We start from the raw sequence: 14,571 nt of genomic DNA, 5'->3' as shown, positions 1-14,571 counted from the left end.
GCGAGATGTTGGCACCGCCCAACACTCGCAGCTCCCGTGAGTTACTTAGCTTGGAGTTGTCAAGGGGTGCACAACCCATTGACAATTTTGAAATTGCATGAGTTTACACGCAAATTCAGTTTATATATTTTTTTTTTATCAGAAACTCTAGCACCTGTTGATCACATGTCTTTTTTGCAAATTAGCTTAGGTTTTAGTAGTTCTTTTTCAGTTCCTTGTAATGGACATAGAGGTGGCCTCTGCATGATATGGACATCCCACCTCAATGTCTCAATTTTAGTTGTTAATCAAAGTCTGATACATGCCTACATCGAGCCTACTCAAGGAAAAAAATACTCAACCGTGGTTTTTTTACTGGAATCTACGGTCCCCCACAACGAGCAGCAAGAAAAGACCTGTGGAAAAACTTTTTGTAACAACACCAACGTCACCTTGGCTCCTAATAGGAGATTTTAATGAAGTGATAGCACAACATGAAAACAAAAGGTGGACGCCCTGTAACAAGCAATTAGGTAAAACACTTCAACAACTTCATAAATTTAAATGCACTCATTGATCCAGGATACCAAGGGGATACTTACACTTGGACAAATCGACAAGTGGACAATAATTTCATCATGGAAAGGATAGATAGGGGTCTTGCAACGCAACTTTGGCTGGATAAACACCCATAGGCACTCATGATACACCTACCAAGAATTGGATCGGATCATGCACCACTCTTGCTGCAAGAGAAGGCCATTTCAAGAAAAACTTCAAAAAACTTCAGGATTGAGCACCTTTGGTTCTTACATCCACATATGAAGGACATTGTTATCACAACTTGGCACCAACACGATACCATTGATCTAGCTAGGAATTTGCAGATAAAAATGCAAAATACAGCTCAAGTTCTCCAACTATGGCATAAACGAACGTTCGGTCACCTCCCACAACTCATGAAGGAAGCAGAATTCCAAATACAACTGGCACAATCAAAATGTGCAACTTCGACTGGAGCTGAACTATTATTTTGGTTGCAACATGAGAGGGATACTCGAAACTCTCACATGATTTTACAGCACTGTCATGGCACGTACTGGAAGCAACGGTCGAGAATAGAATGGCTTAATAATGGGGATCTCAACACCAAATTTTTCCACACCAAAGAAACTATAAATAGAAGGATCAATCATATAAGTCAACTCAAGGATGAAAACAACTTGTGGGTAAATAACCAGAGACGACTTGAAGCAATGATAGTGACCCATTTTGAAAAACAATATACTGTACCACCAACTACTATTGACATGTAACTGTTTAAAAATTTTGCTGCAAGAATTTCACATCATCATTACCTAGAACTGATGCGCCCACCAACAAAAGGTGAAATCCACGAAGCTTTAATGAGTATTGGCTCAGACAAGGCGCCGGGATCAGACGGGTTTACAAGTAAGTTTTTCAAGGTTTATTGGGATGTTACTCACCCTGAAATCATTGCCTTGGTTTCAAATTTTTTTGAAAAAGTTGAACTTGAGGCCACGTTCAATCACACAAACATCACCCTGATACTGAAAACAGAAATCCCCTCATCTCTAGCCGATTTTCGACCCATTGGACTATGCAACGTAGTCTATAAAGTTATCTCGAAATTGTTAGTTGACAGACTACAACCTATTCTCCAATTCATGATCAGACCTTACCAGAGTGCTTCTGTACCCCAACCGTTCCATCCATGATAACATTTCAATTGTAACGGAAATCTTTCACCACATCAGAACCTCAAAACCCACAAAAAATCCAAAAATTGCACTGAAATTAGATATCAAAAAAGCTTACGATAGTCTCGACTGGGGATTCGTGAGACATACCTTATGTTCCTAGGGTTTCCCACAGAAATTCATTGAATATGTAATGTTGTGCATAACTACGGTAACGTACTCAGTAAACGTAAATGGCACACCAAAGGGCAAGATTCAACCGCAGAGGGGGCTCAGACAAGGAGACCCCCTATCACCATACATTTTTATCATGTGTGCAGAAATACTCTCTACAAATTTGGAAAGACTGGAAAATCAGGGGAAACTAAAAGAGATAAGCATCTCTTCCAAGACGCAACCTATCCTACATCTAATGTATGCTGATGATCTCCTTATCACGTGCTCGACAGACAGAAACACATGTGATTCACTCAACAACATCATACACTCTTTCCCAAAGTCAGCAGGCCAGGAGATCAACAAACACAAATCGGTATTGATCTATCATCCAAAACTCCAACAACCAATGATTGATTGGCTGAAATCAACTTTCAACATTCCAACCACTCATTTACCTCCTAAGTATTTAGTAGTGTAGTTCAAACAAGGAAGGAATTCATCACCGATTTTTGCACAACTTTTACAAAGAATGGAGAGGAAAGCCAACAGATGGATGGCAAAATGTCTCAACCAGGCGGGAAGGTGGATGCTCATCAACTCTTCCTTAATTCCTATGGTGAATCATGTCATGAAAACCCAACTACTATCTGCACATGTCCATCAAAAAATTGACAAGATTGCAAGAAACTTTTTTTGGGGACATGACAAAAACAAAAGAAACATGCACACAATTGGGAAAGAAAAGCTACAACTGCTGATCAGCCAGGGAAGACTCGGAATTCGAAGTACAAGGAAACATAATTTTGCATTACTAGGAAAAAGAGTACGGAATATATATTCATCACCAGAGACTACATGCAATCAAATGTACCGCACAAAGTAACTGCAACAAAAGTCAATTCTGACAGACTCGATCAAACCACCGGCGTCAGCCAGCCCGACATGGAAAAACATACATAAGGTATCCTCTTTTGTGCAATGGAACTATGCAACACAAATATGAGATGGACAATCGACCACAATAAAGGATAACTGGATTCCCATGTATCCGAATATGGGAGCAGCATCACCAGCAGGAGATCTTTTAGTAAGTACGCTCATTGAACCACATTCTTTCAGCTGGAACATCCCTCAAGTACTTCAAATTTTCCCGCCACATGTTGCCAACTCGATTAGATGTATCCACATACCAAACCCATCGGTACCGGATAAGCCAGTTTGGCCCACTCGAAGAGTGGACATTACACGGCAAAAACTGGTTATTAGGTACTAATAACACCAACCACCCACACCACCACCAACCATCACCATCAAAACACGCACTCCCTTGGTATCTATGCATACAAACAAATTTGGAAAGCAAAGTGCCCACAAAAAATCAGACATTTCTTATGGAAAGTCATCCATGGAGGTCTACCGACCTTCAAAACCCTTAATATTAGACACATCACTGCCTCTGATATTTGCCCGATTTGCCAACTAGTTACGGAAACAGTGCAACACTGCCTTTTTGAATGTATAAAGGCAAGAGAAACCTGGAGGATTATATGCACTCACCTGAACATGAGAGACACTGCTGGACAAATAATTTTGCCCCCACATCCAATACCAAATACAGTGTCATAGCATCATCTAGGTGACCCTCATACACATGATCCTCAACAACACAGTCGAGGAAGAAGGTCCAATATATCCGCAACAAACTCTTACAGAGTGCCGAGTAACTTTGAAGATTTCATGAAATTTTCGGATAACAAAGACGACTTCACGGTGTGCTGCTACACAATTTGGAACATATGGCTAGCTCGGAATGACCTTGTTTACAAAAACAGGACACAGACGCCTCAACAAACAAGTACCATATCAATACTGCTTGGACAAGAATTTCAATGGGCGTCAAGGCACAAACTAAACGCCACGGGAGAACACCAACAACAACAACAAGGGAGCAACGTCGAAGGGAGAAGCTCAAATATCATGTGGGTTAAATGGGAGCCCCCACATGCACATTGGCTAAAGATCAATACAGATCGAGCTAGCAAAGGTAACCCGGGAGAACTAACGGAAATGGCAGGAGCTGGATGGATCTTTCGAAACCCTCAGGGAGAAGTGATTATGGCAATGACAGCTCCAATAGGAAGAACTACAACAATGGTGGCAGAAACATGGACCTTCCTACTGGCAACAAGAATGGCGAGTAACCAAAGATGGACTCACATCGTCTTTGAAACAGACTCCAAAGCACCATTATCCCTTCTGGAAAACGACAACAACCAAGCATCATGGATCATTCGAAACATGATACAGGAAATACGACTCCATCTTCAACATATTGGACCTACTCTATAGCACACATCTACAGAGAAGCAAACCAAGCGGCGGATGGATTGGCAGACCTGGCAACACAACAACAATTACAAATAGGAAAAAAACATATGTACTTGTATATGGTACAACTCATGTCCGGACTTTCTTAATGTAATTGTAATGAATGATGCGATGGGGATGTCTTGCCCCGTGGAAGTTCAATGTTAGAAAAAATAAATGGACTATTCTTTCACAGAAAAAAAAAAGGAAAAAAAATCAAAATAATGAAATTTATTTTTCCTTCAAATAAAAAAGGTCGACTTTAACCGTAGATAATGATGTGGTTTCTAATTTCTTTGCAAGTTTTTCCAAAATCCAACGGTATATGAGCAATTAGGTAGGTCCCACATAAGGATAAACTAACCACCAAAATTCCAACAGTAAACTGTTTCCATCCCCCTTCTTGAATTTTCTTCTCCATCTTCAGTTCTTGACCCAAATTATTTCTCCTCCAATTCTGCAATTCTAATAACTTATGGATAGACTAGTAACAGTGGATGCAAAAGAACTAAACCTTGTTTTCAAACCAAACCAAAAATGTTCAACAAGTTTCAAGCTAACAAATCTTATGCATACCATGTCTATTGCAGTTTCTGTAACCACTACAAATCCTAATTTATTCTCAATCAGTCAACCTTTTTCTGTTCTTTCACCTCTCGCTTCATCAAATTTTACTCTATTTCTCGCTTTACCATCAGAACTCCCGCAAATTTCATCTCCAATTGATTCTTTACATGTTCGTACAACAATTCTACCAACAGGTAAAGCTAATCAAGATGATCTCCACAGATTTTTTACAAAACCTGGTGCCTCTCATATCTTCAGAGATGCAAACTTACCCATCTCTTTTGTTGGTGAATTTGTTGCAAGGTTCTTGATTTCTGAACCTTGTTTTCAGACCTTGGAGAGTAATTTTATCTTGTCTAAAGCAATTGGTAATTGTACCAAAACTCAGATTACGTCTCTTCTTTGGTATGCTGTTGGTAAGGGAAACCCTAGGTTTGTTTCTGCTTTGATTGATGCTGGTGGTGATGTGAATTTTAGGGATTTATCAAATGGGAAATCTTTGTTGTTTGCAGCTGTTAATTCAGGTAATATAGATGTGGTTATGGTTTTGATTGAATCTGGTTGTGAGATTAATGGTTCAACTGATTGGTTTTTACATGATTCAGCAGCGATAAATCGAGTAGATTTGATGGGTTTGTTTTGTGAGTTTGGGTGTTTGGTTAATTCTGTTGATTCATATGGTCGAACACCCATTCATGTTTCGGCAATTCATGGGAATTTAGATGCTTTGAAGTTTTGTGTCAGTAAAGGAGGTGATACTGATTGTGTTGATAATAATGGCTGTACACCGTTACATTGTGCAGCTTCCGAAGGGCGGAGGCAAGTTGTAGAATTCTTATTAGAATGTTCTTCGTATTCGAAGTACTCGATTAATAGTGATGGGAAAACACCTTTTTTAGTTGCAATTGATAACGGGCATTCTCATTTACTTGATTTGCTTAGGTTAAGCGATGTTTTACATAGAGCAGCAACATTAGGAGATGTTCATGGATTGAGAAGTTGTATTGAAAAAGGAGCGATAATCAACAGTAGAGATCAAAATGGTTGGACTGCTCTTCATAGAGCTTCATTCAAAGGTCAAACGGAAAGCGTAAAACTTTTAATGAGTAACGGAGCTCAAGTTGATCTTGTTGATGATGCAGGTTATACACCATTGCACTGTGCCACTGAAGCCGGTCATTCTGAAGTTGCTTCATATCTGATAAAAAATGGTGCTTTAGCAAATATGAAGAGTCTCAAAGGTGTGTCATCATTGAACTTGACTTCATTTCAGAATCATTCTGCTTTTAAATTCCCTTTATGTGAAGAAAAAGAACTAGTTTGAGATTCTACTTATGTGTCAGGTTTGTAGTTGTTTTTTGCTTTTTTGTTCTCTCAATGTAATTTATAAAGAGGTGTAAGAGATATCGATGTCGCTTCGCGAGGGAGAAAGCAAACAGTTTATGTAATACTGTATTATCAATGCAAAACTGTATACCACACATGCCAAAATGGGCACTAAGCTCATATTTTAGAGCATGTCTTTTATGAGGATTGAGGTAATGAATCAAAGTTTTCTTTTTTATAATGGTCATTGTTTCTTCTACTGGGTGTATTTTGAATTCAGTTCTATACTTGATCTTCACCAGGAACTTGATATTTTTGAATCTCTTTTTACCGAGAGTTCTCCTGATCAAGCTTGTAGGAGAATTATACGTATACCCACTTTAGCTTTTACTTCCGTGATGGTGTGTCGGTGTCTATACCATTAATAACTGAAGAACTATGTAAGACTCCTAATCTGACTTTGTTCAGATTGTTAGGGGTAGCGAATGGTTTGATGAAATGTGACAGTAATAAAGGAACTCCAATTCCATCAACTGTTGTTTGTGAAGGTCAGTTGTTAAATCTGATTTCATTAATGACCTGCTGGAATGAATTTTCTCGAATATGTAAGCATATGCCAAAATGGGGATTGATTCGCTTGAAGGCTTCTAATTTAGAGCCTGTCTTTGCATGAGGCTCAAGGTAATAAACTGATGTTTTCATATTCAGTGTTCAGTCTTTTCTACTTCCTAATATAGTGAACTAAATTCGAAATACAGTCTCTGTCTAGGATGCAATCCTTCTTGAAGCTCAGTATGTTGTTTTTCAAGAGTTCTTGCTAACTTGAAAGAGTGAAACTACTTGAGAAAAGCAATAAATGTCTTGGCGAACTGTCATTGAAGACTAACAGGTTCCGAAAGTAAATTTCATTCATATTTTTCTACCCATACATAATACAGAGTTTCGGTGAAAAGTGATAGAACATATCATTCTTTCTCAGGCAGTCAGAATATTTGGACAGAATTGGATGTTATTCTCATTTATACATTTGGTTACATATTTAGAAACTTTTTCTGCACCATTATATAAAGTTGAGATTTTCCTGATTAGCATAAAAAGGTTCTCAATCAATTTGTTAGGTCATTCGGTACAAGTGAATCCATTGAAGCAGATTGGTCGGTCACCAATTTTGGTTTGTTCTACTGACAGCATGTTGTCTGACTCAATGCCATTATCCTTTTAATCCGACAATAATTTCTCTACTAACTTTAACTCTTTTATTCTCTTTTATGAGACTTATAATTCTTAATTTGCTCTAGCTTTTTTATTTTCCATCTATTACTGTTGGTCGTTGTTAGGTGCATCCACCAATTTGGCCATCACAAGAAGGCAAGAAGCACACTGTCCGTAACTTTAGTTTTAGAAAATACGCGGCAGAGATGTTGGCATACGCATCTCATCTGTTTTGTCTATTTTTCTTCTGACTATGAAGCCTGAACACCACAGCAAGCATAGGGGTAGCAGGGAGTTTGCATGTATATAGTGCTTCAATGACAGTCCTATAATCAAGACTGAGTACAAATATCAGTCCTGCGCCCTCTACATTTAAATCAAAATGATAAATATTCAGCTGCAAAGATTGAAGGAGCTAGTGAACAGATACTAGGAGCTGATGCATGCTTACTGGGGAGAAGCCTAAACATGTTGGATTCCTTGGGCGTCTGGGTCCTTCCACCTGGTTTGTCATATAGGTACATTTGGGATGGAATACACCACACCCATGCCAACCTCTCCCCCAAAGGAAGGATCGGCTACACTCTACAATAATAAGTAAAGAGATATTGGAACATTACTTTTAGGGCAAAAATTCTTAAAGGTGGGATAGCATATTCTATGAAAATATCTGGTAGTTCTTTTTAGAGGATGGGAACAGTAGTAACGTGTTTAGTTAAGATCCAAGTAATACTACAAAGGAGAAAACAAAACGAGACAAAAGAAAGAAAGAGCCTCCTGGACTCCTAGTTGTTGTTGATGTTGTTATTGACCTAGTTGTTGTGTAGGCTTCACCGAGTATGAAATAAAGAAGTTTCGCCAAAAAGGAGAATGAGAAAATCAACAAGATGTTATAATAGGCTAGGTAAATATGCAGTGTACTATATAAATAGCTAGTTGGTATTACTTGGTACTGTTTCTATACAACACCTTAACTAGTATTCACCTTCATAAAATGGCACTAATAAATGGTGTTTGATAATAAATTACTATAAGGATGGAAGTTGTAAAGTTCTTTCCTTATTAACTCTTAATGGCCACACAATGTTGAATAGTATAATGTTTTGTTAATGTAAAGAATAACAAAAACCATAGTGGAGAAAGGGAAAAGGAACCGTAGTTCCATCTTTTCATTTCTTTCTTAGTTCTTAACCGAGCCCCTAGTGGGGTATTTATACAGTAACAAATCAGGTGATAAACATCACTTCATGCAGATCATTATGCATATATAAGTGACAGGTGTATATCCTATGTGTTGATAGTATAAATAAGATGTGGGCCCCACATATTGGTGAGCATCCATCTTAAACACGTCACATTTTCAACACTCCCCCTTGGATGCCACCATTCTAAAACGTTGCCTCATTAAAAACCTTGTCGGTAAAATCCAGTGGGACAAAATTCATTCGAAAAGTACAACATCGGTAGCTTCAAAGTGATGATGCTAGTTGCACATTTTCTCCCGTCGTCGAAATCGCGTCAGGAAAACCATTTAGGAAAAACTTGAACTTAGAGTGAGGTTGGTCACCGTCATGAAATGCTTCCTCTTTCAAAGTTGCGTCAGGAAAACCATTTGGGACAAAACCTGAACACCGGCACCAGGAAAACCACTTGGGATAAATCCTTAGCGCCGAGAAATACTTCCATCATCAAAAATTGCGTTAGGAAAACCACTTGGGACAAAGCCTGAACGCCTCCGTCAGGAAAACCACTTGGGGACAAAACCTGAACGCTTGTGCCAGGAAAACCGCTTGGGACAAAACCTAACCACCAAAATTCAGAATAATGCCGACGTCGAAGAGCATGTTGCCTCGTTAAAAACCTTGTCTGGAAAACCACGTGAGACAGAACCAGACCAGAGGAAAAGAGTACAACGGACGTCGCCTGATAATGGTGCTGAACACGCATATGCTGCCTCGTTAAAACCTTGATAAGGAAAACCCAACGGGACAAAACCTTAGGGAAGCAAAAAGAGTACAACGCGTTTTAGTCCATCCAAAGATTCTATGAGTTTACTCCTCCTGAAGCATGACTTCTTAAAGCGGCTGGTGGTGCAAACATTATATAGTCTTCGGAAAACCGCTTTACCATTTGCAGTTTATGGAGGACTGACTGCAGGTCTTGCGCCGGGTGCACAATCGCCATTGTTCACCTCGCATTTAAATCCTCAGTACATTGCGTACCAATTTATTTCCCGCTTTAACTTCAGGCATAACAACGAAAGGTCTTTTGTAAACTCATAAATACTGTAGAATCAATTTCAGCATCTAAAAGTATAACTTGCAAAACAAAAGTTAGAAAACACAAGATAATGCATGCATTATGTCCATGTATGGTACTTCTGGACCATAAATTCAACGTGCGTATCAGATAGATCGATCACTTCCCAGTAATGGTGCTAATTAAGAAGCACGATAAGTATTACGAGCATCAAAACTAGATACTCTGGTATATACAGGAAAGTTTTATTATGCTAGCATGTCCTCGAACTTCAGGTCGAGTAAATATTTCGATTTTAGCGAGATCTCAAAAATCTAGTTCAAGCGTGGATTTTAGCGCTACTAAGGGTTCTTTCAGAAGCCAAAATGATATCATCATTTCATTCGGATTTTAACCTTATACCAAGAACATAAAATACACAAGGATTGTTCATGAATTTATCCTCTTCAAGATGGTGATTATGACTAAATTTCAAACCTGACGTAAATCACAAAGTCAGGTGGCTGCCTGGTCTAGGAAAAGTCGAATCCTTCAAAGTCTCAAAAATAATCACAAAGCAAGATGCAATCAGAGTCCCTCAGAGACTACCACGCTAAGGTGCATCAATATTAGGAGAATACCTTTAGTTTTACAGAACCAATCCTGGGGTTCAGAAGGAAACCCTCAATCGCACTTAAAACGATAATACTATTCTCTTTGCGCTTAATCTCAAAAACCAGCCTGTAATTTTCAAGCCTCAAAATTTTACGGTGTGAGTCGGATCCGAACTTTTGCGCTTTTTCGAGAGATTTCATCTTCTACCTTAGTTTGAGGTAACATGTCATATGCCTGCCAATCACAATGTCGATGTTCCTCTGCAGAGGGGTACACAACCATTATTGTAAACAGTAATCGACAATCATATATGATTTAACACATTCTCTGGTGCATGCACATTCAAGAAAATTTTACAAACTGGTACCAGCGCCACTTCAGGGGCTTTATCATATCCTCATCTTCAATAAGGAGTTTCAAACTTAGAGAATGTGGATCATATTTTGATAGTCTCCACGAGCACTATCTGTGTCTCTCTTCAAGAGCACTACATATTAGAAAAGTGATTGGAATTTCTTTTAAGAGGCATATATGAGGCATTTATTCAGTCCTCAAGCGTGTTTTAACACACGACTTTGTCACTGCGAGATGCATGATTTAACCTGCTGAAACAACTTCATGTGTCTGCATTCTCAAGCAAGTGACGAACAATAATTTCCTAGAGATACTGCAGTTATTTATTTTAATCATGAGTAATCTCCAACACCTCAATATCTTGGTGTGAGAAAACAAACTGAGATAGTTTCACGCCAATCTCTAGTGGCAGCTAAACTTTGTTTGATCAGGATAAACACTTAGTCAGATAACCTATTTAATTGTCGACATTGTTTACTGTAACCTTTAGGTGGTTACTGTCATCTCCATGACTTAAAGGGGAATCCCTTACGGTTGTCGACATAATACGTGTCATCTTTAGATGGCAGTCTTTCCCCCCTTGTTTAGGCGGGAAAAACCTTTTTAGGCTATCATAATTTGCACCATCCTCTTGTGGTGGCTTTTCTCCCCCTGATTAAAGTGGGAGAACATTATGGTTATCAACCTTACTCTTGCCAAATTCTGGTGGCAGGTTGTCATGCCAACTTCTGGTGACATCTTAGTTTTCCTGATCATGGCGGGAATATTACCATCTCATTTCTGGAAACTTCTGGTTCCATAATTGCCTGATTTTCAAAAGCAAATATGCTCATGATAGATTTTGGGTTTTAATTAAACCACACAATAAGTATCCCAAAAACAGTCGCAGGCTCGACAAGAGATGAGACATTTCACGCCGTTCCCTTTTGGCGGCTTACTTCCTCCCCATAACGGCGGGAATACAGTCTCATCCTCAATAAGACATTACCAACACACGGTTTTAAATGTCTTATGAATCGAAACCAATATATATAGCTGGGTGACGCTATGGACCAAACACGTAAATTATAAGGTTGCTTCGCAAGACATAATTGATGGTAAATGGTTGGTCGAGCAATACACTAAAGATGCTTAAGCAAAGAACTCAACTAGACCATGTCGAGTGCGGACATGTGCTAACTATATGCTCGATATAATACCAACTGAAGGCAAAGCATCAAAAGCCTATAAATTTACCACCAAAATAAATGGACTTAGCTGGAAAGTCTAAAAATGGATATGCAACCACAAGATTTGCACAAACAGTTCGGCAAAATCTAACATTTACGTGTTAATATAACAAGAGACCTTCTAGTAGACGTGTCTATCAATACGATAAAGTATTGAGATAATTGTCCATACTGCAGGGTGAATAAGTCCTGCATATGACACCTTGAATCCTTTCTAGGGATTAAAGTTGGTGTTTCAGCAACGGGTTACCATAATGTTAATGTTAATGCAATTTAACAACCAATTATTTCAGGGACCAATAACACAATTTACATCCTTATCTAATAGAAGCTTCAGGTTCAGTAAAGGATGTCCATGAGCATTTTGAATCGTCTACTCATTTTGGTAGAACTTTGGTGTCCATACTGATCATGCCTGAGCATGAATAATTCAAGGGTCATTAAACTTCTGGCTAATGACAACGTGGAATTCGACTGTTCGAATTCTCCTATGACACACCCCATAATAGAGAGGCTCGTGCTTCTGGCACAAAAACAAATGAAGTAACAAAATACTTCATAAAAATGCTCGTTTGTCATTTTAAGGTGGTAACGCCAAATATTCAACAGATTCTTCAGGGATCCGGAATATTATAAGGCGTTAATAAAGATGACTGTTATACCACCAAAATGATACACGGTCTTTCGGAGCCGTCTATGATATTATTCGAACCCGAAATGGCATTCCACATTTCCCAAAACCTCTACAAGGTTATAGAATTGGTTCGAAAATTTGTGTTTGTTGTTCCCTTATTTAGACAAATATCTCTATCGTCTATTTAAAATGGATAGATTATTTCAGAAATCCATATCCGATGTCACAGTTGGACGAGAGACATACATTAATAAGTCATTAACAATATCATTACGTAACCATGGGCTACTTCGGGAACCCAAAGACCACTTCTGGAGTCTAATATGATTTTTTTTTTTTACAGGAAACCACAAATTACATGTTGGACTGCTTCTGGAGTCGGCAACATCTCATGGATTACTTCTGGAATCCATTACTTACAAAAAAATAAGCAAAGAAAATAAACAAAACTTAAAACAAAGGATAAACATCCAAACAAATATGGCACCAATACAATATCAACAAATCTCCAATTTTGTCACCTTCATAGTCAACGAAATATTAATTTACAAGTGTACAAATGGATACACTCTTTTATGGAAAAGTTTCCTACTTGGTCACTTCAGGGACCGAAAATAGGAACGACTAGCACTTTTATAACGGGTCACTTCTGGGACCGAACGGCTAGCGGACCGTGCCTTTTGCATCCATACTATGCTAGACGAAATTCCAGCTTCTGGTGGAATTGTTTCAAAATCTCTGGAGATTATTTAGAGGAAGAGAAATTAAATTTATGTTATCCTCTAGGGATACAACAATTTCTCGCTTCGCCGGTATTAAAATCGCAAGTACCATAACAAAAATAATTAGCGGAAAATTATTAAAGTTTACGGAGTCGCGGTTCTCACCTTCCCGCACTTACCCAAAAACATTCGCACAAGTTTGCAATACTTGTAAAACAACTTGCCTCCATTAATAGTGTTACTACCCTTATCAATAAAAGCAACAGAGTCAGTACTACTATCCACATATATAATCAAAGACACAAATTCAACTCAAAACACAAATATAAATTGTGAAGTTGATTATATGGATTTATGGGTATCATCCCCGACAACTTGGCATAAACATCGTCGAACACTGGTCTATCAATTTGCGGCATCGAGCTATTCGTGCTGATAACGTGTTATAATAGGCTAGGTAAATATGCAGTGTACTATATAAATAGCTAGTTAGTATTACTTGGTACTGTTTCTATACAACACCTTAACTAGTATTCACCTTCATAAAATGGCACTACTAAATGGTGTTTGATAATAAATTACTATAAGGATGGAAGTTGTAAAGTTCTTTCCTTATTAACTCTTAATGGCCACACACTGTTGAGTAGTATAATGTTTTGTTAATGTAAAGAATAACAAAAACCATAGTGGAGAAAGGGAAAAGGAACCGTAGTTCCATCTTTTCATTTCTTTCTTAGTTCTTAACCAAGCCCCTAGTGGGGTATTTATACAGTAACAAATCAGGTGATAAACATCACTTCATGCAGATCATTATGCATATATAAGTGACAGGTGTATATCCTATGTGTTGATAGTATAAATAAGATGTGGGCCCCACATATTGGTGAGCATCCATCTTAAACACGTCACATTTTCAACACAAGACAAATTCTTTTGTAAACGCATGGAATAGGTAACCCTAGTATGAATAGTATGTTTCCACCAACTATGAAAAAACAAAGTACTCCCTCGAATTTAAAAAAAAAAAACACTAATCAGTCTTTTGTGTTGGCCTAGAAAATAATGCACATAGTCACCCAATACTCCCTCCATTTTTAGAAAATAAATACCGTTACTTTTCCAATTTGATCAATTTTTAGGTTAAAATGGAAAAACATTTTTTTCCAAAAAACAGAGGGAATATTTGATACTGCGACACTGTTAGTGCTATCAGTAGTAGCCGTGGCTGGATGGACGGATAATACGTATACTTGCACATTGTTTGTATCTATTGTATTTCGGATATTTGTCGGGTTTAAGAGTTCCGTGTTTTCCGAAAATGTTTGCCATCCCCTAATGCCACCCTAAGACCTTCTCCAATGGTGAGTGTGGATGTTTCATAGGTGACATCACTTTTAAGACACCCTTTAGGTATAAAATCCTAAATATTGGGAAAAAATAAATTTTAT

At 38.2% G+C, this 14,571-nt stretch overlaps 1 protein-coding gene across 1 annotated transcript; it reads left to right on the top strand.

The window, feature by feature from the left end:
• Positions 1-4,630: 4,630 nt before the first annotated feature.
• Positions 4,631-6,360, top strand: LOC113350181 (serine/threonine-protein phosphatase 6 regulatory ankyrin repeat subunit C-like). Its single transcript, XM_026594276.1, has 2 exons — positions 4,631-5,317; positions 5,399-6,360. The coding sequence occupies exons 1-2, from the start codon at positions 4,702-4,704 to the stop codon at positions 6,115-6,117; spliced, it is 1,335 nt and encodes a 444-aa protein (XP_026450061.1). The 5' UTR covers positions 4,631-4,701; the 3' UTR covers positions 6,118-6,360.
• Positions 6,361-14,571: the final 8,211 nt, after the last annotated feature.

This window comes from Papaver somniferum, chromosome 2, assembly GCF_003573695.1.
Source record: "Papaver somniferum cultivar HN1 chromosome 2, ASM357369v1, whole genome shotgun sequence".
Lineage (NCBI taxonomy): Eukaryota > Viridiplantae > Streptophyta > Magnoliopsida > Ranunculales > Papaveraceae > Papaver > Papaver somniferum.
Note: the sequence above shows the minus strand (reverse complement) of the source record. Positions and strands in the feature narration are given on the sequence as shown.